General features: G+C 42.9%; 2 protein-coding genes across 2 annotated transcripts; both read right to left on the bottom strand.

Moving 5' to 3' along the window:
• Positions 1–735: 735 nt before the first annotated feature.
• slc30a1a (solute carrier family 30 member 1a) lies at positions 736–16,131 on the bottom strand. Its single transcript, XM_067242185.1, has 2 exons — positions 15,107–16,131; positions 736–3,360 (listed from the first exon to the last, which is right to left on the bottom strand). The coding sequence occupies exons 1-2, from the start codon at positions 15,687–15,689 to the stop codon at positions 2,450–2,452; spliced, it is 1,494 nt and encodes a 497-aa protein (XP_067098286.1). The 5' UTR covers positions 15,690–16,131; the 3' UTR covers positions 736–2,449.
• A 634-nt stretch (positions 16,132–16,765) lies between these two features.
• On the bottom strand, positions 16,766–20,458 carry nek2 (NIMA-related kinase 2). Its single transcript, XM_067242089.1, has 9 exons — positions 20,306–20,458; positions 19,886–20,103; positions 19,451–19,691; positions 19,273–19,355; positions 18,534–18,660; positions 18,092–18,317; positions 17,944–17,998; positions 17,703–17,779; positions 16,766–17,301 (listed from the first exon to the last, which is right to left on the bottom strand). Exons 1-9 carry the CDS (start codon positions 20,399–20,401, stop codon positions 17,087–17,089), a joined length of 1,338 nt encoding a protein of 445 aa, XP_067098190.1. The 5' UTR covers positions 20,402–20,458; the 3' UTR covers positions 16,766–17,086.
• Positions 20,459–22,393: the final 1,935 nt, after the last annotated feature.

Genomic DNA, 22,393 nt, shown 5'->3' with positions numbered 1-22,393 from the left:
GCCATGATTGGTTGGTGTTGAGTAAAGCAATGAGTGCTTGCACATGTGAGGAGTTAGTGTAAGGCACTAATGAATTGGATGAATGAATAGGAAATCAAGATGCTTCCTGTTAGAATTTGGTGTGTTACATGGAGAATTGTGTGTTGTGTTTTGCTAAAAGTGTTTTATGAAATTGAAAACTGAGACAAAGGCCCAAAATGTGCGTATGGTTTTGCAGATTTGATGTGTGGTTCTGGTATTTGAGTGTCAGGTTTCAGAAATTTTTTGAAAAGGAATTTGTGTGTAAGCATTTGAAAAAAACAAATACACTTCAGTTAACCCCTCTTCCTTTAAACATACGGGAATAGTTTCTGTTTGGCCGACAATTAAATCCCCTATAGTATAAAGATAATCATAAAGACAAATCATCACTATATACTGCAGGCCTACTGAATGCAACTTGAGTTGTCAGGTTTAAAGAGTAACAATTTTCGCCCTCATCAAATCCCTTCATATTTTCAAAAAATTATTTCAGGTGAAATTTCGCTTACGGGAGATGTTCATGAATGTTAATTTTGGGACTTACTGAAAGCTCGAAGTGACTCAAACATGGCCCACTATCACACAAACCAAAAAGGTCCCTATACAAAACAAGAACCCTCAGATGTTTTCAACCACTGGGGGCAAGAGCTGGGATTTACCACCAACTAAACACAAACATACCTTTTGCAAATAATTTTGAAAATCAAGAACAGGCTGGATGTTAAACTGTGTGAGTTTATTTTGCTCAATTGACCATCTCTTAGCCTTGCAGAAATATTAAAATCACACAAAACCCTTATTCTACTGAACCAAACGGCAATGTTTTATTTTCACAATGACACAACAGGACATGTAATACCTAAAATCCATAACACGTTTCAATTTGCACATGAAGAGCTCAAAAGACAAAATGAAAGTAACCATACATTTCAAAAAGATATATATATATATATATATATATATATATATATCTTGCATACACATTTACTTTCAGTGGAAATCTGATCGGAAATGCATTCATGAATCAACAGTCAAATGGTAACTGATGAAATAACAACAGTTAAATGGGAATGATGAGTTTGTCTACCATATAGAAGGCCACCAATATGACTTTTAAATCATCACACACAGCCAAAAGCAGAGACAAGCTTTGTCCCATTTCATTCCATTTGAAAATAGTTGAACTGTTGAAAAATACCAATGTGTGTGCACATTGAGCTTGATGTGAAACTCTGGGGGGGTAAATTACACACGTCAGTTTGGTCATGCAACAATGCAGTGGCACAATGTCTCCTGAAAAGTAAAAATCTTCAGCATGGATTTCAACAAGGTCCCTTCCCCAACACATTCATGAGGACTAGTATTTGAAGTCAACCGCCATCCAAATGGCCACCAGCATACATTTAAACATGAGTATTGTTCAAATATTTGTGAACAATTCAACACCCTCAAAAGGCAGCAATGATATTTGATGTATATTTAAGTTGAATTTGCCTGAAAGGAACAACTACATAATCCTTCCTGATGTTTTTAACTGTTCTCAGTCATATGAAAGCAGTTTAAAAGCCACGATGAAAGAGGTATAGACAACATTTCTGCATGTTCTAACTGCCATTAAAACTCTGTCAAGGCAAAGGAAAAAATAAAATAAAAATAAAAAGCGGAAGTTAATCATTGGAAAACATTACATTTCAGAAATGTCCACAGCATAGATGGTTTGTCAAATAGGGAGAAAATTGCAACAAAAATGCTATCATCAAAACTAAATATTATAAAAGCTTCTACAGAGAGAAATATATAATTACTAATAACTTAAATACATAAATTATTTGTAATACAATAATTTTGTATTTGGGGCAAGTGAAAGGCAATGAAAAAACAATTCAAATGCCAATTTGGGAAAACTAAACACAAAACAACAACCTACTACTGTACTTGTAAAGCCCGGTGTGCATTGACTTGCATGTGTTGTAATTGTTTCCTTGCTGTCCGTGTGAAGCAGTGTCTCCTGTCCCTTTGGTCCTGCAGTGAGAAGCTTTGGCACAGATTCATCATGGGACGGAGAGCTGCATCACAGTGTGAATGAGGGACATGCATGCAGCGGACAGCACTCGAGTGACTTAGCACGCCTCAACACTGACGCTGCCTGGGCACTAGTGAGGAAAGAGCGCCAGCGTGGTTGAGGAGTGAGTGTGTGTGTGTGTGTGTCTGAGGTGGGTGGGGACTGGCTGCTCCTGCCGTTAAGGGGGCAGTAGAAGTGGGGGTGTGGGGCTCAGGAAAATAAGGCTTCTTCATCCGAGCATCCTGAAGTCATTCTCCAACCTATTCCCCTCAAGACAACAGAAGACAAGCCCGTCTGTGGCCGAGCGCCAACCCATTTGAAACATCTGCCTAGTGATTCTAGCCCTCTACAGTCTCTCCATTCGACTCACAGAGATGACTCCACCTCTCTAGTGATGATGACCTCCTGTTCCGTCCGGGGCCCCACCTTGACAGCTGAGGCCTGCTCCTGGCTCTCACTGATCACCTCCAGGGCTGAGGCAGGCGCCGTGTCACCCTCTGTATTGGCATCCTTCTCCAGGCCTGCCACGGCAGCGGCGGCGCCCGGCTTCTCACCAGCACCGCAGCACAGCTTGGGCGCGCACTGAGTCCGGCAGGATAGCTCACACAGGGAGGCGCGCGACTCTGAGTTGAAGGTGACAAACTCAGGCTGGATGGTGGTGGCGTGGATGCCCTCATCGTGGAAGAAGTCCTTGATGCGCTTGGCCACGTCCATGTAGGAGGTGGGGTCCTGGCACTTGATGTGGGCGGTGGCAATGATGCGGCTGCCGGCCAGCTGCCAGATGTGCAGCTCGTGGATGGCCAGCACGCCCTCCAGGCTGAGCAGGCGCTCGTTGAGCCGATGCATGTTGATCTGCTTGGGCACGGTCTGGAGCAGGATCAGGGCCGACTCCTTCAGCAGGGGGTAGGTGGTGTACAGCAGGATGCACACCATGATGATGCAGAGAGTAGGGTCCAGGTAGAGCACCCAGCAGGGCCCGGCCTCCATGTGTGCCACAGCCGTCCCGTTGGCCCCATGTAGCAGGTCCACCAGGGTGTGGTTGACGTGCTGGTGGTCTGTAGTGTGGGTGTTGACGCAGGGGTTGTAGCAGGCCTCCCCGGTGCGGCACGGCTTCCAAACGAAGGTGAAGATGAGGGCGTTGACCACCACGATGACAGACCCCAGTGCGTCGCCCAGCACGTGTAGGAACACGCCACGCATATTGAGGGATCCAGTGTCATGGTCCAGCTCCTCGTATGCAGCCATGCCATTCATCTGGCTCTCGCTGCAGTTGGTCTCTGCCAAACACAGGGACATGAAGAGCTTGCAGGTTAGAAGAGGTGAGACGATCAACAAAGATGACAAGGGTACCAACAAGAAAAACTCCACAGGTCAGTGTTTCCTCTAGGATTTTTTTTTTTTGCAGTGGGGGCAGGTCTGTCTGTCTGTCCGACCCCCCCACCCCCCCGGTCGAAACCAAGTTCTAACCCTATATATTTCGGAGCAGGTTAATGTAATAGTCTAATAACTAATGTCATATTGCACATACTTTCGTCCCATTTCCCCTAAAGCAATAAGGTTAGGCTACTTAAAGAGACCTTCCACTCAAAGTATGTTCTAAATGGCATAAATGCTGCCAATTAATAATTGACGTAACAACGTATTGTAAATGGTCAGTAGACTATCGATTAAGGTCCTCGAAAGCATGCACACTGTCTGCTTCATTTGATCTTGATAGGCTAAGCATTCTGTAGCAAATAACAATAAACCCACTATTTATTAATTAACCCTTGTGTTATCTTCGGGTCATTCTGACCCATCAGTCATTGTGACCCACCGTCGTATTGCGACAACTTTACCGCATACAAAAACAAAGTTAAGCATTTTCTTTTAACCGTTGGGCTGTCTCAGACCCCCCACATTACGAATGTTAAAATATAATTATTTTTATTTGTTTTTGTATTGGGTAAAATTGGGTAAACACAACGATGGTTCGTTATGAACCTTTGGGTCATGTGACCCGAAGGCAGCACGAGGGTTAAAACTACTTCAGCATAATAATGCACTTAAAATACAAACGTGAGCAGAGGCAGCAATCGCTATCGAATCAACAGACATGTGCAATTTAGCTAACCCGGGGAAGAATACAAACAACGAAAATCACCAGTTAACTTAATTTAAATTAGCAATAACTATAGACTAATACAAAAACGGGCTTAAATGAACTGACAACATAAGTTATACGACTTACAGTTCTCAAGGACGCACACAATTTTGTACAGCCCTATTTCTGATACCGTGGCAGCACAAATTTAGCCGTGGCGGGCCTATTGGGGCTAAAACCCCAATAGGCTACCTAGGGCCGTCCCCGACTAAGATTTTTTTGGTCTACCAAGACTTTACTAAACAGTTCTGAAAATCGACTACCGTATTTTTCGGAAAATAAGCCGCATTTTCTATAAACCGCACCCCACCAGAATGAGAACTTTGTGTTTGTAAATCTGAGTATAAACCGCACTGGAATATAGGCAGTACAGCATGCCGTTGTGTAACACACTTCGAAAACGAAAGTGCGTAATGTATGTTTTCTATTGCCCAGGAATTAACGCATATTTACCTTTTGACACGTGAGCTCTAAATATTTCCGATGGTCCCCAAAGCGCAAGTTATTTTCTGAAACGGTAGCTAGCTAGCTTTAGTTAGGTCTGGGCTCTTCCGGTATGAGCGGTGCAGAGTGAGGTCACATTCCTTTGAGCTCATCAGGATCGTTCATTTTGTATATATTGGCTATATTTTGAATTGTTCATTTTTGATAGTCTCACTTCAAATAATTCTGCATATTTTGGAAGCACTTCGACCACATTTTTGCGCCCGATATCTTAGTTTTTCCATCTGAACATGGCAACTCAACAAACACGCGCCACTGCTAATACCACTGCTAAGGCTAAGTCCAGCGCTAGTGCTAACAAGGCTCAAGACCAGGAGACCAGTGGCGAATCATCTGATACCATTCTATATGCGATCTGATGCCTAAGGGACGACCTGATGAAAAGAATGGACGACAATGCCAAGACGCAGTCCTTGGAACTGAAACAGCAAATCTCCCAGCTGAGAGAGGAGCTGAGAAGTAGCATTGAGCATGTTAGCAGCAGGACTGGGACGCTCGAGGGCACGGTGGAGAGCCTGCAGTCAGCGTGCAATGGCCACTCAGACATAATCGCTGAATTGGGGGAGCAAGTTAAGCAGCTGACAAGGGCCGTTAAAGCAGTGTCAGATAAAAATGAGGATCTTGAGGCCAGATCAAGGAGGTACAATCTCCGTATCACTGGAGTGAAAGAGGGACGGGAGGCGAAGAAAACACCTGTAGCTTTTATTGCAGGGTTACTGAAGGTCTCGTTGGGGCTGGACAGCCCGCCAACACTGGACAGGTCACACCGGACCCTACGCGAACGCCCAGGAGATGAGGAACCGCCCCGTGCCTTTGTGATTAAGTGCCATTACTTTCAGGAAAAGGAGGCAATCCTACGTAAAGCAGCCAAGGCTAAAGGACTGACAACACCAGACGGTGATAAAATCGGTATACACCCGGATTACACACAGGCTGTGGTAAAGCAACGGGCTACTTTCAGAGATGTCAAAAAGATCCTCAGGGACTGTGACGGTGTGGAGTACAGGCTGAGGTACCCAGCAGTGTTGCTAATCACCACCAAGTCTAACGGCCAGCGACACAGCTTCACAGATCCGATCAAGGCGAAGGGCTTTGCTCTGACTCTCCCGGGTGCTAGTGCTGCGCAGCTTAGTTAGCTGCTAAGGTTATTGTACGGTGTTTATATACGTAGTGTAACCTCATATCGCCAACGATTGATATTAGAGGAATATTGTTAGCCTGCCTTGGTGCTGACGTTAGCTCCCGCCTATCTAGCTTAGCCAATAAGGCTAGCTAGCTACTGGCAGTAAACGTGATGTTTTTTTTTTTTTCAATCTTTTTTATTATTATCCCTCACGTCAAGTTTCCTGACGTTTCGCCTGGCAGTGGGCACTGTTTATCTGACGTTCTCTTGTTACTTCATCATTTTATAGTAGTGAAGTTATTTAGTAATAATTGGGTGTGCTCAAGCCTTCGGCGAGAGCACAACCTTTGTTCTCTCACATATATATTATTATAATTTTTATTATTCTTTTTGCCCCCCTAAAACTCAGTCAATATTTGGCCTACATAGACAACGTAGGTGTCAAAAGTTTCGTCTTGGTAGCGATTGAGTTGCTTCTACTGGAATTTACGTTCCGTTGCATGGTTTAGGCTTAAGTTAAGTTTTTGTGGCGAAAAGTGAAGCTAACGGTGGCTAATTTGCTAGCCACAGTCACTGACGTTACTAACGTCACTACGTCACTAACGTCACGAAAACACGCGTGACTACCTTTGGCAGAACATTCGTTTCGCATCTGTTAACTTGGGGGATAGCTAGGCTAACTATAGCTTTACTGCAAGGCAGCTGCAGAAACGCCACAAGCAAAGAGGCTAGGGTGATAACTATTTACTCATTTTACTTTGTGATATGACACACAATTGTGATGTGTAATGTACAGTATAAGCTGATATTATTAAGGAAGTACATCTACTTTCGGAAACAGTAGTCAACTATTTCACTGAAGTATTAGCATCATGACATTAGCCTGTGTTGCCTGGGCAACACATACTACAGTAGTCTATGATGTAGCGTTATCTGTTTTCAATCGTTAAAATAAACATTCCTCACATATACATTTTCGTTGTAGGATTTATTCTGACATTAGTAAACGATTTGTTGGTGAAATTACCATTACCTGTGGTTTCAAACCAGTGTAGCTCACTGCAACGCTGTAGCTTTCGCGAGACACACTACAAAAACATCTAGCTACAGTACACAGCTGTTTACGAAGTCAAACGGCGACAGAAAATGTTCGGCACTCCCCTTACTTAAATCAAAAGTCTATCTAACTACTAACCTGAACTTCATTGCCACACCCTAAACGTTGTCAATCTGTTCATGAAAATAATTAATTTCAGCCTAAACCGTACAACGGAACGTTAAATCCAATTCAACCAACGCCATCGCTACCAAGACGAACACAGCAGTAGTCTACTACTGTACCGTAGTAGTACAATTTACCGGGGCAGCTTCTCCACACAGGGCTATATCGCATTTTGCGTTGTTACTGACAATGATCGCTACCAGTGAGCTTTTTATGAATGAGCGATTTTCCACTAAACAAATGTCAAGCTTATTTACGTTTTGGGGGGCATATTTTCAGTTAGCAGATGGTACTGTTTGAATCGCGATTCCATCTTCTACTGCCGGGTAACGTCGTAGAATAATCTTCAAAGGGGGTTCTTTATTCATGAATGAATGCAATATGAGTAGGCTAAATGCCTTAAAATATCATGACAAGGGAAAAACTTAAAATGACGTTTAAGTCATAGAGATTAGGTCAATTTTTACACCGGTCTGCCAAATGTATTCGTTTTGATTCAACGATGAGGCTGCCTCTTGCAGGGGAAATGAGAAGACATCTATTTCATTCTACACTTCACTCGTATTTTCAGTTGTAAATGAGCAGCAAAAAAATCTATGTAATCTTTATAAATTATAAGTATGCATTTTTATATAAAATATACAGAAATATCAGTTGTAAAAATGTCATTCAAAAACGGACCCCTGTGCAACCGACGCAAGCAAGCACACCCTACAATTTCCCCAGAAATTGTACCCTCTCTAGTTAACATTGCAATTCTGAATAATATGGCTAATATACATGTTCTATTAAGATAAAGTTTAATACGATTCTGGTGCAGCTCAGCCTCGCTAGGTAAGCTGTCTTTGGGATACGAGTGTTCCGTGGAGTTAGATGCAGTCTTTCCATGGGGGAGAGACCGGCAGGATTTGGGTTATGTCAGTTTGGGTCCTGGACATACGTTTCAGAGTATCATACTGAATCCTAAATCTACACTGTTTTCTGACTTTAGTTTGTATATTGTATGTCATGTTAGCGTTTTTGTTTTAAGTTTTGTTCACCCCCCCCCCCTCCTCCTCCTCCTACTTCAGCTCCCTTGCCCCAGTAAGGCATATTGTGTACCGTCATCCACCATGACAAAGCCATACCAGTTTAGTAGTGCTGCAACAACCCTTGTGAGCTGGAATGTCAGGGGCCTTAACCACCCAGTCAAACGCAGTAAAGTGTTCACTCACTTAAAAAAAACTAAAGGCTGACATTGTATATTTGCAAGAGACACACCTCTGCCAGAAAGATCATACTAGACTTCAGCGAGATGGTTTTTCTCAAATTTTTCATTCAAAATTTCAGGCTAAATGTAGAGGGGCTGCAATACTGATCCGCAGACAGGTACAGTTTGTCCAGTCTAACACTATAACTGATAAGAATGGGAGAGATGTCATTGTTCAGGGTCGCTTGTACAATACACCAGTTGTGCTGGCTTGTGTTTATGCCCCCAACTGGGACAATGCTGACTTTTTTAAGCATTTCTTTTCAGTACTACCAGACTTAAACTCTCATCAGTTAATCTTATCTGGGGACTGGAACTGTGTTATCCATAGCTCCCTCGACCGCTCAACTGTCAACTCAAAACCATTATCGAATTCTGGTAAAATTATTAATTCCTTCATTGATAGTTATGGGGTTGTGGATCCTTGGCGATTAAAAAATCCAACAGCAAAAAACTTTTCTTTTTTCCCCCCTGCTCACCAGTCATACTCTAGAATAGATTATTTCCTCCTAGACGAAAAACTGCTTCCTATTCTTAACTCTATTGAATATGAGAGCATAGTCATTTCAGACCACAGCCCAGTGGTAATGCAACTTTGCTTTCCTGAATTTGTCCCCCCGCACCGAGCATGGCGGCTTAACACAGGCCTTTTATCGGATGAAGATTTTATAAAATTTGTGTCTGTGAATATTGATGTTTTTCTGGAAACAAACATGGAGTCTGTGACGAGCATAGGGACTGTATGGGAGGCATTAAAAGCATACCTCCGTGGCCTAATTATATCTTACACTGCTAGTACTAACAGGGTTAGGACAAAACGCATGGATGACCTAGTGCATTCTATTAAAGATATTGATCAAAGACATGCAGAAGCGTCATCTTCTGACCTGTTTAAGGAACGCATTGCACTGCAGACAGAATATGACTCTTTGGCATCTGCCCACATTCAGGGTCTCTATCTGAGGTCACGGATGATCCACTATGAGCAAGGCGAACGAGCCAGTAAATTACTCTGCCATCAGCTGAGACAGTCCACAGTAGACGGCCTAATAACTGAAATCACCACATCTACTGGGAACTCCACTTCTGATCAGATGGCTATTAACAACCAATTTAGGAATTTTTACGAAAACCTATATTCTTCAGACACACCTACTAGCTCCGGTTCCACAGATTTTTTTCAGTCTCTCCAGCTTCCGGCACTTAGCTCAGAGGATGCCTCATCCCTCGATGGTAACATACTGTATGTGAATCATACAGGCCGGTAAGTCTGGTTTGTTGTGACAACAAAATTCTTGCTAAAGTCCTAGCTCAACGATTAGAGACTGTCTTACACAAAATCATCCACCCTGATCAAACATGTTTTATAAAGGGAAGGCAGTCCTTTGGAAACCTCCGCCCCCTTTATAATATAATTTACTCAAATCCAGCACCCACCCCGGAGGTTGTTGTTTCCCTTGATGCTCAGAAAGCATTTGACCGTGTTGAGTTTGATTACCTATTTACAGCACTTCGTAAATTTGGTATCAGCTCTGGCTTTGTCTCCTGGATTAAAGTCTTATACTCTGCACCACTAGCGGCAGTTCTTACAAACTGAATTATTTCTAAGTATTTCCCCCTACGGAGAGGTACAAGACAAGGGTGCCCTCTATCGCCCCTTTTGTTTGACGTAGCAATTGAGCCACTGGCGGTGGCTCTCCGGGGGCGGGATGACTTTATTGGCATTGAGCGAGGAGGGGTTAAGCACAAACTGTCTCTGTATGCCGACGATCTGCTCTTGTACTGCTCTAATCTTCTCCATTCGGTACCTGTTGCTCTGAACATCATACATTCTTTTGGCATGGTGTCAGGCTATAAAATGAATGTATCTAAAAGTATTCTTTTCCCAGTCAATGCAAGTGCCTCCAAACTCTCTCTCACTCAACTGCCGTTCAATGTGGCGACTGACTCTTTTACATACCTTGGTGTGTGTGTGACAAGAGAATATGCGGAATTGTTTAATAAGAATCTGAAACCGGCCCTTACTAAGGCAAAAGAGGATCTCATGCGCTGGGAGTCTCTACCCATATCATTGGAAGGTAGAGTTAATTCAGACTACTTTATTACTTCAATACGATCCCTACTTTTATCCCCAAGTCCTTCTTTAAAGAACTGGATAAGCATATTTCTACATTTATCTGGAGTAAGAAAATCCCACGTATCCGCAGGTCATTTTTGGAGAAGTCCAAGTCGGATGGAGGTCTTGCCTTGCCTAATTTCCTGCATTATTACTGGGCTGCTAATGTTCATAAAGTTGCATTCTGGATGTCACCTTTTAGAGATGAGTTGGGCCTGACTGGTGCCACATGGAGCGACAGGCGTGTGGGCAGGTTGATCCTGCTTCACTGCTCTGCTCTGCTCTCCCTTGCCACTCAGTAGGAGATGCCACTCCAACAACCCCATTGTTAGTGGTTCCCTTCGTATATAGTCACAATTTAGGACACATTTTGGGTTCAAACACACAGTTCCATTCATCCCTATAGTTCGCAACCCTCATTTTAAACCTGCCCTTCTTGATTCTGCATTTCATCTCTGGTCCCGGAAAGGTCTGAAAAGCATCGCTGACCTGTACCACAAAACGATCTTTGCATCTTTTGACTCCCTGGTTGGGGAACATGACATACCACGGTCACACTTTTTTAGATATTTACAAGTCCGGGATTTTGCAAAGAAACATTTCCCATCCTTCCCATCAGCTCCACTCAGCAGCCCCGAACATGATTGCATCTCCCTTGATCCCTTTCAGCCAGGGTGTGTCTCCAAATTGTACAACACAATTCAAGGTATTTCTAGCCCCTCTCTCAGTCATGTTAAAAGTACATGGGAGGAAGAATTACAGTTGGTCATTTCAGATAACATGTGGCAGGAAGCCATTGAGAGGGTGCATAAATCTTCTCTCTGTGTGAGACATGGACTACTTCAATTTAAAGTCCTACATCGTCTGCATCTTTGTAGAAGCAAACTGGCCAGAATGTATCCCGACACAGACCCCACCTGTGAGAGATGTCTCAGTGCCCCTGCCACCTTATCCCATATGTTTTTCTCATGCCAATCAATAGCCCCCTTCTGGTCCTCAGTCTTTGATACAGTTTCTCAAATGTGTGGCCATGCCATTACCCCAAACCCGTTGACTGCCATCTTCAGTGTTATGCCAGAGGATATACCAATTTCAAATAGTCAATCACAGGCCATTGCCTTTGCATTTCTCTTAGCCCGTAGATGCATCCTCCTCAAGTGGAAGGACAGACTTCCACCTTCACATGGCCAGTGGGTGAAGGATGTTATGGCACACCTTAAACTAGAGGAGCTGAGGTTCCGCATTGGAGGCTCTTGTAGGAAGTACCACAGGGTTTGGCAGCCATTTTTAAACTACTTCAATAACTGCTCTTCGGACAGTCTCATGGGTTAAAGCCTCACTGTTTTAAGAGATAATCTGAAAGAAATACATACGTAAGAAGGGAGATTGACAACAAACAAATGTACAAACATTTTCACGATCTGACTCAATGTATGGAAGCAAATCAGTGACAATGTTTTGAATTTTAAAAGGCATTGAATACTTAATATTGAAATTTAAACAAGACCGAATTCTCATATTTCAATAAAATAAAATTCAGGTTGCTCAAATTCGACCAGAAAAATTTAGACCTTCAAAAATTCCGATTGTAACATCCGGGATACCAAGGATAGGTGGAGCAATGGAGCAATAGAGAAGAGAAAACTCATGATGACTACCAGGGAAAACAACCATGCTTCGGTGAGTCCGATGTGATCAAATCTTGAATTGAGGCTCGATTGCTCTGCCTATTCTTGGTATCCCGGATGTTACAATCGGAATTCTTGAATTGTTTAGGCTCGAATTTGATAGGCTATAATTTTTTTGGGCTTGAAATTTTTAAACTCAATTTTTTTGGGCTCGAATTTGAGCAACCTGAAATGTATTCAATTTTTGGAAATATGAGAAATTTCAATATTAAGTATTCAATGCCTTTTACATTTACATTTAGTCATTTAGCAGACGCTCTTATCCAGAGCGACTTACAGTAAGTACAGGGACATTCCCCGAGGCAAGTAGGGTGAAGTGCCTTACCCAAGGACACAACGTCATCTGGCACGGCCGGGAATCAAACTGGCAACCTTCTGATTACAAGCCCGCTTCCCTAACCGCTCTGCCACCTGACTCCCCCCATCTTTTGAAATTCAAGTCATGTCACTGATTTGCGTCCATACAACGTAGCTGCTGGACATTCCAGATTCAGCCATTATCAAATTTGCAATTAGGCTACTAATAAAAAGCCTTGTGTCACCAGTCCTGTTGTTACCGAATGCAGATATTAAAAATGGCAGATTGGTTATTATTTATTATGTCTTACAATGTACAACAAATTAAAAATATTATTTGTTTAAAATGCAAATCATCAGAGCGCGCTGATCACAAGCCTGAAAAAATGCAGCGTGCGAACTTAAGGCCGATATATGCTTCTCCGTTTTCCAAAAAACTGACACATGGTAACGCCCTCTCCAAACTTACAAAAAAACGTTACGCCACCTACTCTTCTGGCGGTGAATTGTTCTCAGCACCCACAGCCTACGGAGAACCATAAACGCAGTCTATCCGTCCGTATCCGTAAGCCCGCCCATCCGTAAACGGAGTCGGAGAAGCATATTGCGGCCTTTAGTCGAAGCCGCGTGGGGAACGGTGCAACATCAGAGAAAGATTTTGTTGTCTTGGCCATAGAAGATAATGTTGTTCGATTTGGATGTGATATGTTTAACCTAGATTATTCAAATTGCAAGTTGACGAGCTTTCATGGGTGTTCGCGCGTCTATGTTGCTTCACTCCGTGTGGCTGCGCCTCGTCCATTGGCCTACTGTTTACAACGTTAGAAGGACTACTTGGTTGGCGTTGCCTTCTCTGCGTGAAAAATACAAGGTGTGGCGTGAGAGCGTGTGAACTGGTTGAAATGCGTGTCTCACGGCCAATGCGTGAGTTGGCAGCCCTGACACGCATATACAGAACTAGCTATTGACTATAGTAACAAGAGTCTAACAACTTCAAACATCCAAAGCCGACAATTGTTGAAAGCGTGCGGTCTCTCAAATTGACTTTGGGGAAACTAGTCTGTTGTAGTGATGGGCATTCCGGTTCTTTTTCGTGAGCCGGCTCGTATGGCTAAGCTCACCAAAAAGAGCCGGCTCTTTTGGCTCCCGAACGGCTCTTTAAATACATGTTTTAACTATGAATTTGACTATGATGGGTGTGAAAACTATTTGAATTAAATTATGAAATGAAATCATACTCGATCGTAACCACATATCTTTAAAAATGCATTGATTTGTCATGGCTCTCCTCCGAGTTTTGACTACTCTCTGACTGTGTGTGAGTTGGCTCGGCCCTCCCTCATGCAGGATTGACAGGAACAGAATGTGAGGATGATCGTGTGCGCCTTTAAGCCTACAATAATTTTTTTGTTGTTCTTTGAATTAGTCAATTATTTTAAATACAATTAAAATTCATTATTTCATAATCATTTAGTTTTTATAGGCTGTATTAATCTATTAAAAATAGAGTCGGCTCTTCAGATATGCGAGCCAGCTCCCGACGTTCACCTTCAAGAGCCGGCTCTTAGAGCCGGATCGTTCGCGAACGACCCATCACTAGTCTGTTGTTCAAAATAAAATGCAGATGGTTAGACCTACAGTAGCACAGCATAAGCAGACATAGCCTAAAACTTTCGTTCCCAAAACATAAAAATCCTGGGCCTTATACACACTGTAAAATAATGATCCGATGGCCAATTTACGATTTTCAAGTGGTAGTCTACGTCATATTCGACGTCGAACTATGGAATATAAACCGTTGTTGGTAGTGTGCATTCAACATGTTTTGAGTCACCCGGTACTTTGCTAAAATGCTTCCATATCACAGATTTCTTTGCCATTTTTCCTGAAGGATTAATAACACCAATTGTAGACAAAGTATGGTCGAGTTTAGGCTAACAGCTAGCTACAATTGTGCTCATTTGCCATGTGCAAAAAAACAAAACGCAGATTAACGAAAACGCTAACACCAGCAGCTCGACTAAAAAAATCTTAAATCGACCAAGAGCATATCGACCAAACCAACAATCGAACTAGTCGACTGAGTGGGGATAGCCCTAAGGCTGCCCCAACTGGAGACTGGTAATGTTTTCTCACACAAGTTTAAAGTTAATTGGATCGTCATTATTATAGAAAGCGCTAGAGATTCTGTTGAAATGTTAGTAAAAGTAATTTAACAAGGGGAGCCACATCCGGTCATTAGTGCCTTTTTTTTTTTTTTTTTTTACATCAAAACTCATGCCAAAGCCACGACACATGCCATTTATACACCTTCCTGCACTTCTATGTCGCTGTGCCTACAATATAAATGAAACCCAAACCCCAATTTCGGTCTCTCGAAACAAGTTTGCATGTTGTCTGAATGCAAAAAATAAAACATACATTTCCAGACAAACTGGTTTGTATTGTACGGTTTCATATTACCTAGTAGCAGTATGGTTTAAAGAAAAAACTGAAAAAACAATGTACAGTGGAACCAGAAATGTTAATTATTGATGAGGCTGTGAATATTGTGATTGTTGGGGTGTGATGGCCCTTGTTTATTGCAACACTAGCTTTAAATAACAAGTATAGACTACTTTATAGAACATTTATAAAAGCGTCTGTTTAATGAATAAAATGTAAATGTAATATTTACGTACCATGTCTACGTATTTCGGTATTCACGCCATTGGGACTGTTATGATGTCCCACCAGGTTGTTGGTCTCCTCGCCCGAAGGTCTTTCAGACTTGCATATTTTACCCCTTTTGTTTTTCTTACTTCCGTGGGAATGACCTCCGTGAGAATGGCCATGTCCACCGCCCGCGTGTCCGTGGAACAAGCAGAGCCCAAGAAGATTCACCAGGAGACCTGCGGCCCCAACACCGATGACTACCTCGGGCTTCTCAATTTCATGTGGCTCTGTGAAACGCTCGATAGCCTCTAAGATTATTGTGAAACAAAGAGCCGTGAGGAAGACGGCGTTGACCAAAGCCCCCATCACTTCTGCCCGGATCCATCCGAATGTGTTCTTATTCGTCGCTTGCGTTTTCTCTGCAAAACGCACAGCAATCAAAGCCACGAGCAGAGCTATGACATCGGATAGCATATGAAACGAGTCCGAAAGCATGGCCAGAGATGCAGTGATCCGGCTTACGACCACTTCCACAATGAAAAATCCAAAAGTCAATGAAAGCATGCATAGCAGCCGAACACGGTTAGGCTCACAAGCCATTTCCCCCATCGTACTGATGTCTCTCTGAAACTCGTCTGCTGCTAGCTCTCAGCCCTACTGTAGTAAACAGCTAACAGGCTTTCTAGAAGAACACTGCGCGTCAATGAAGCGGTTAGCTAGTCTAGCTAGCTGGCTAAATCACAGTGATTCCAACACGTATCGAGTCCAAGTCGTTATTGATCAACGGTATATTCACAATTCGTCATCTAGCTGACAATATTTAGACTTTCCTTGTCACAGGTACCGCACGGACAGACTGCGATTCACCTTCTATAAGAACACAGCAGCATTTTCCAAATACGTTGACAATACACTTCGATTTGCAGACGGCTGAAACTTTGCACCCGAGCCGGTAAAGTTTCCACACGGAACAAGGAATTGTCAGACACGCCCCGGTATTATAGGATTGGACGTTAGCAGACGAAGTCTAATTTGGTTGGTCATTATTATAACAATCTCGCAACTAGGAGGAGCCCCACGACCTAACAACGGCGTTGCTATGTAGGCATGTTGCGTAATGTAAACGTACGGAGAGCATCTCTCGACTTGACGACAGGCGAGCCATCCTCTTGAATTTTAGGAAGGTGTGCACAGACAAAAGAAATGTCCCCTTTATCCACGTCTATCTCATATTTTCAAGAAAGACTCCGTTTAAAGAGTATAAGAAAGTAAGCCAACATGTTTTTGTACCGTGTAAAAATCGTAGCACTGTTTCTAAACGATTATTGTGGGTTGTCTTTTAGAAGAGGAGTCAAGAAAAGGACTGTACTGTACTTCACGACAGAAGAAAAGTATCTATTTCTCATGAGTGACTCGTCTGCTTATCTACAGGATGGTAAGAAGGAAAGGGTACTTATGCAACAAATTCAACTAAAATGCAGCGAAACGCTGATAGCAGTAACAGATAACATCACATTAAAGACAATTGACGACCTCTTGTGGGAGGTACTCCAAACTGCATTGGCATTCAATTTATCGTTGGACTACAGCCAGTCAATCAACTCGATCTGAGTAAATCAGAAAAACGATTTGATTGATTGGAAATTCAAGGACAGCAATTATAGCATCAGAGTAATCAGCTGCTTTTAATGTTCCCAAATCAACAAACATAGATGCGTATTGATATCTGGTCTTTAAATGTTTAAAACTTTAGAAATGATCAAGAAGACATTCGCGTCACTACAATTTCACAGTCATTCTGTTACCTAAATATACAAAGCAACCTCAACATTTGAGATTCACCATAACCACAGTTAACATGACCCAGTGCAACATATATAAATTAAAAGTTTAATATTTTAACTAAAGGGCAACAAAGGTACTAGCCATCTGAAGTTTTGATTCTAATTCAGTCAGAGCTGAATACATCAGTCCTGTAAGACACAGAAGGCCTGGACCAGGCAGAGCTAGCGGATTCCCAGGATCTGCCTGCTTTTATGCTGGTAGTTCCTCTCCACTTCCCCCAGGGCCTGAGCACGTAAGTTGGCTCTCTGTAGCCTCTTGTGCAGCAGCAGCTCCTGGGTCTTCAGGGTCTGAGGACAGCCAGCCTGCTGGTTCTCCTTGCCGTCTCCAGCAAAGTGAACCTTCTTCTTTCCCGGGGACATATTCTCCTCTCCCTCATCTAAAGACCAGGTGTCAAAAACAGGCATAAACTGTACAGATTCATATTATATATTGCATCAATATCTCTTTAATAAGCTAGCTATAACCCCCTATAACCTATAACCCCCCCTCCCCCCACATAAAAAAAGGAATATTGTGTGAGATGTTCCAAGAGTGACTTTAACGTGCATCCTCCCTTTTATTGCATCTCTAAGAACATAACAGTGAAACATTCTTTTGTTGCCGTGCCCCCATATTTTTGTGCTTTAAGATAAACTTTTATTTACAACGTTAAATACATAAACAATACACTTATACTGAAATAAAATCCCCTTCTCCACCATTTGCGGAATACAAAATGCGATTGTCAATTCTGGTCTATATTCAGTGGCTTAAAGGGATTTCCTCTGACTCCCATACCTATGTTATTAGTATAAAGTTGTGCCAGGCTCTTTTGTTGTTTCAGGATGTTGTAATTCTTCAGCAAACTCTCAGCTCTGGAGGGGAAAAAACTACAATTATATTGCAAAGGAATTAGGATGCCAAATCAAGGACAACAATACATCAGTATGGTGGAGGGATAAAATGCTAATATTCTGCAAATTTGTGGTCGCAGTGTGCTATATTTGTAGTGCTGAAATAGGAAGTTGTTTTAAGCTACCTGGCGAGTCTCTCATTGGACTGCCTTTCTCGAAGGCAGAGCTCCTGCTCTCTCTCTGTTAATATCAGACACACAATCCAGAAGATCAGTGCATGACCAAGCACATTAAGTGGAAGGTGTTCAAGCTACTACATGACTATGGGCTTACGTTCAAGTCTCTCCTCACGGTCCTTCAGAGCCTTCTCCCTGTCCTGCAGCACCTTCTCCTTCAGCCTCAACTCTGCAGCCAGTGTGGGGGCAGGCTCTGCTGCTTTAGGAACTTCTGGATCAGCTGACCTCCGCTGTCGCCCCTGTACCTTCCTCTGCTCCTCGGCAACCATGCCTGCCAGCAGGCTGCTCTGGAGTATGGACTCCACAGAGGGCCTCAAGAAGTCCTAGCAACAGGGCCCGGCTTTGTTCAGTCAACAAAACAACAGCCTACAAAGACCTAAACAAGCATTTAACCTGAAGAAACTGATATATCACCCATACTATGCCATTGCCTGCATCTTTTTAAAGTATAAAAATACTTTAAAAAGATGCAGGCATATATATACACATACATACACACACACAATATAATGGATAATAAATAAGTAATTATTACAAACCTTTAAGTGGAGCATTCTGGACAGGAGTGCATTCAACTCTTCAGAGTATCTATAGGGAATCCTTCTAAACTTGCCCTCTCTTATTTTCTCTGCCAGTTCTTTTTGGTTATATGCTGTAAAAGGGGGCCTGCATGGGATACACAGAAATGTCACACTCCCACTAGTTTTGGCAGAAGAAGCAGTATAGAAAATATATATTTAGAGGACAGCAGAAAAGATAATCGGGTCTTCACTGCCTTCCATCCAGGACCTAATGTCTAATTCGGGCCCAAAATATAACCAAAGATCCCACCCATCCACATCAAGAACTGTTTTCACTGCTGCCCTCTGGCAAGAGGTTCCGCAGAATTTGGGCCAGAACAGTCAGATTCTGCAACAGCTTCTTTCCACAAGCTATCAGACTTCTGAATTCTAAATAACCCCTAATCATTACATCTCAATGCGTTACAGTGAGCTTCATGTGGATTGGTCTTATATGCCACTTTTTGCAAGGGATTTTTGTATTTCTATGCTGTCTTTTTAATACGTGCAATACCTATATTTATTATGTGCAATATTTATATTTTATATGGTATCTATCTGCCTTTATTTTTATTCACTCCGCACAGGAGTACTGTTTGTTTTTATTTTTTGTTAGAGCACTACTTAGGAGCCAGTAGAACAACATTTCGTTCTTATGTGCACTTTAGCTGTACTGTTGAATGACAATAAAAAACGATCTATCTATATTACAACTTACGATAGGGCACACAGTTCATACAGCAAGCATCCCAATGACCAGATATCTGATTTCTCATTGTAGGACATCCTATTCATTTGCTCCTGAAACAAAGCAACAGTGTTAGTCTAACCTAGTAAGTCGAGTGTAACCCAATTGGGTTTCCCCTTCCCACATCCTGAGATGAAAAATGACTCACTGGAGACATGTAGTAAGGGGTCCCAACAAAAGTCTTCGCAAAACTGGTGTCATGGTTAAGGATGCGAGCTAGGCCAAAGTCCCCAAGCTTGATGTTCTGCTTTACATCAAGGAAGATATTAGCAGGTTTCAGGTCTCTGTGTAATACAGTGGCACCTCCATCACTTCTCCTGTGGCACTCTTTCAGTGCCAATGCAAGCTGTGCCATGACACGCATGATGAACTCTTCCTCAAGGTAACGCCTGCCAAATATAAAGAAGACAGTTATAAAACACAACCGCCCTGATAAGTAGCACAACATCATAATGGCATCCGTTTTCCAATGAATGTATTTATTATACAGTTCTGACATTGTGTCAGCCTTGCAAAGTTAGAAGGCCTCAAGGTTGTACAATCTCACAGTACAAACACAAAATGTAAAAAACTAAGAACAAACCTTTCTTTGACACATCTTGTGATGAGGGTAGCGAGGTCGCCGCCCTCACAGTATTCCATGACAATGTACAGGGTTGTATTAGTTCGGTCTATGATCCGGTCATAGTATCTGACGATGTTTGGGTGCTTGAGCTCCCGTAGGAGGTTCACCTCGGACACCAGCATCTGCTTCTCACCCTCGGCCATGGTACCATAGTCCAACTCCTTCCAAACTAAAATCTATGCAAATTGGTGTCCGTCTATTATTAGACATGCTTGAATTCTATTAGAGTTGATTTCATAAGCTATTGCTAGCCTAGTACTTTCATTGTTGAAAAAGTACTGTAACAGTAAAACATGTATAATAGATGTCACGTGCATTGTTCAGCCAGTCAAAAAGCTAGAGGCTTGCTAACGTTAAACTAGTAAATGAAACACTTACTTTACCGTCAGACTTCCTCCGTATTTTCTGACATTTGCCGTACGAGCCGGAGCCTATGGTATACAAAACTTCATAATCCTCAACACGGGACGGCATTTTCCAGCAAAGCGGTTATGGCCAAGCATTAGCTTCGTGTCCGCTCCAGTAGTTAAACAACGGTTCAAACAAACCAGCTTTACAAGATAGTGTCAGGAAGTAAAATCGTTATTCTGTCAAAATCTGTATATGTAGCGGATTCTTTTACATAATCTAGAATCTAGATAACATCTAGCTATTACATATAATAGATCCAGCTGTTTATTTTGCTCGTTGCTGCGTAAACAACGCGTTAACGTTGACAAAAACAAGTAGGAAGAGTAGAGCTTGTTTCAAATTGGTGCCTAAATACTTGTATGCGATTGGTCTTCCAATGTCACTCGGGCATTCTGATTGGCCTTCATGAAGAGGCAAGCTTGGGTTGCTACCAAGGTTGCAACGCATATGAAACCCGCGAGTGTAACGCGGGTGTGAAAAAGGCTTTTTTTCTCACCACAGGGTGGCGGTAAAGACACACGAACATCAAGGGAAGAAAACGTACCCCTTTTTTGAGAACAAGTCTCATATTTTAATAGAGTGCCTTGCACTGCCGATTCGCAGCACGAATAGCTGCACGCATGTGTTTGTATTTACATTTACAGTGTTTACCACAGTGTTTACAGTGTTTACCACACTGTAAGATCAATAAATAATTTTTCTAGGTTGTGATGCTCTTCATGAGCAGCATCAGAGGTAGTTGCAAAATGGTTTTTGGAGCTTAATGTAATATAAACATTACGTCAGACTCAAATTATTATATATGCCGAAAATTACAACATTTTTACCCAAAAGATTTGGGGCTTTAGAAAAAACATTTAGGGCTCAAGCCCCAGAAGCCCCCCCGCCCATGCCCATCCCCCAACACTGTCAACCAAGGGTCAAGACTAAACCAGTTCACCTTGGTGGTGTGCAGACTGGTTGTATATTAGTTCCTATTTGATTTCGTACAAAACATAAGAAAATGCAACTATATATCTGTGAAATTATGTATTCTCTGTGTCATGAGTTGTGGTTAATTTGGTAGCATTTCGTAGTGTGACAGATTTTACTATTTGCATACTGTACAAAGTTAGAGGTGTGCTATTTGATAGAATCTCCTGTTCCCCCGTCGTGCTTCAAGTGGGGAGACCTGAGTTCAACTTTCCCCTGCCCCCCTCCCCATCTCGTGAATGGGCATCCACTCACGCCCATTCACGTCAAGGCGAATTGTCCCACACTGTGACATTATTGGCTATCATTTACGTGACTTGCAAATGAGTGATAGACACTGATCGTGCGAATGACACCATTCAGATTTTGATGGTTTTTGTCTGGGCCCCCAGCAAGATGCCGTCCTGGGCGGCTGCCCATGCCGCCCGTAGCTAAGTCCGCCCCTGCTCACAGCTCTCCTTTGCGAACATGCGCTGACACGTTTCCCAGATAGCAGCAGGGTGAGAGAGAAGCTTTCCGTCTTGTCTGCGCAAAAGGTCATTTGTACAAGGTTCATGGCAGTGACATCACTCTCCATGCATAAGAACAACAGTGGGATGCTGAAGGGAGAACTGACATCCACATCAACAGACACTGACAGGGGCCTCGCAGGGCACTTAGAAGTCATCCTGCCCCCCCAGGAGTTGTGAGGGAGGGGACACGGAGATTTCCACAGCCGCCAAGACTCTAATGACAGGTTCACAGTTCCGTCTCGAGGAACAAGACCCAAAGGTGAGGTGTGTTGTTAGTCAGTTGTGTGAATGTGTGGGGGATTAGTGCATAAGAACCTTATGAACCTAATGCCCCTAGCCCAGCATCACACCAACATGGACGCCCTAGGTTGCGGCTCTGACATTCATCTGTCTGGCCGCAGGAACCACGGCTAACCATGACCGCCCCCCCTCCCCCGACACAGCTGGGAGTTTGAGTGTTAGCTGACTCAGCAGCCAGGACCAGGAGCCCAGCTAGAGAGAACCTGCAGAGCCATGTCTGAGAACCCCAGGGCTCTGCTGACAGACCCTGCTGCCTGCTGGGGGAATACTT

The sequence above is a fragment of the Osmerus mordax genome, chromosome 8 (assembly GCF_038355195.1).
Source record: "Osmerus mordax isolate fOsmMor3 chromosome 8, fOsmMor3.pri, whole genome shotgun sequence".
Classification (NCBI taxonomy): Eukaryota; Metazoa; Chordata; class Actinopteri; order Osmeriformes; family Osmeridae; genus Osmerus; species Osmerus mordax.
Note: the sequence above shows the minus strand (reverse complement) of the source record. Positions and strands in the feature narration are given on the sequence as shown.

Bases quoted from the DNA above. Each gene is read 5' to 3' on its own strand.
- slc30a1a (XM_067242185.1), bottom strand. From the start codon at position 15,689: ATGGGGGAAATGGCTTGTGAGCCTAACCGTGTTCGGCTGCTATGCATG. The intron at 3,361-15,106 runs GTACGTAAATAT...TGTGTTTGGCAG, and splicing joins TACCGAAATACGTAGACATG to AGACCAACTGCAGCGAGAGC.
- nek2 (XM_067242089.1), bottom strand. From the start codon at position 20,401: ATGCCGTCCCGTGTTGAGGATTATGAAGTTTTGTATACCATAGGCTCC. The intron at 20,104-20,305 runs GTAAGTGTTTCA...CAATTTGCATAG, and splicing joins GGAGGAAGTCTGACGGTAAA to ATTTTAGTTTGGAAGGAGTT. The intron at 19,692-19,885 runs GTTTGTTCTTAG...TATATTTGGCAG, and splicing joins ACAAGATGTGTCAAAGAAAG to GCGTTACCTTGAGGAAGAGT.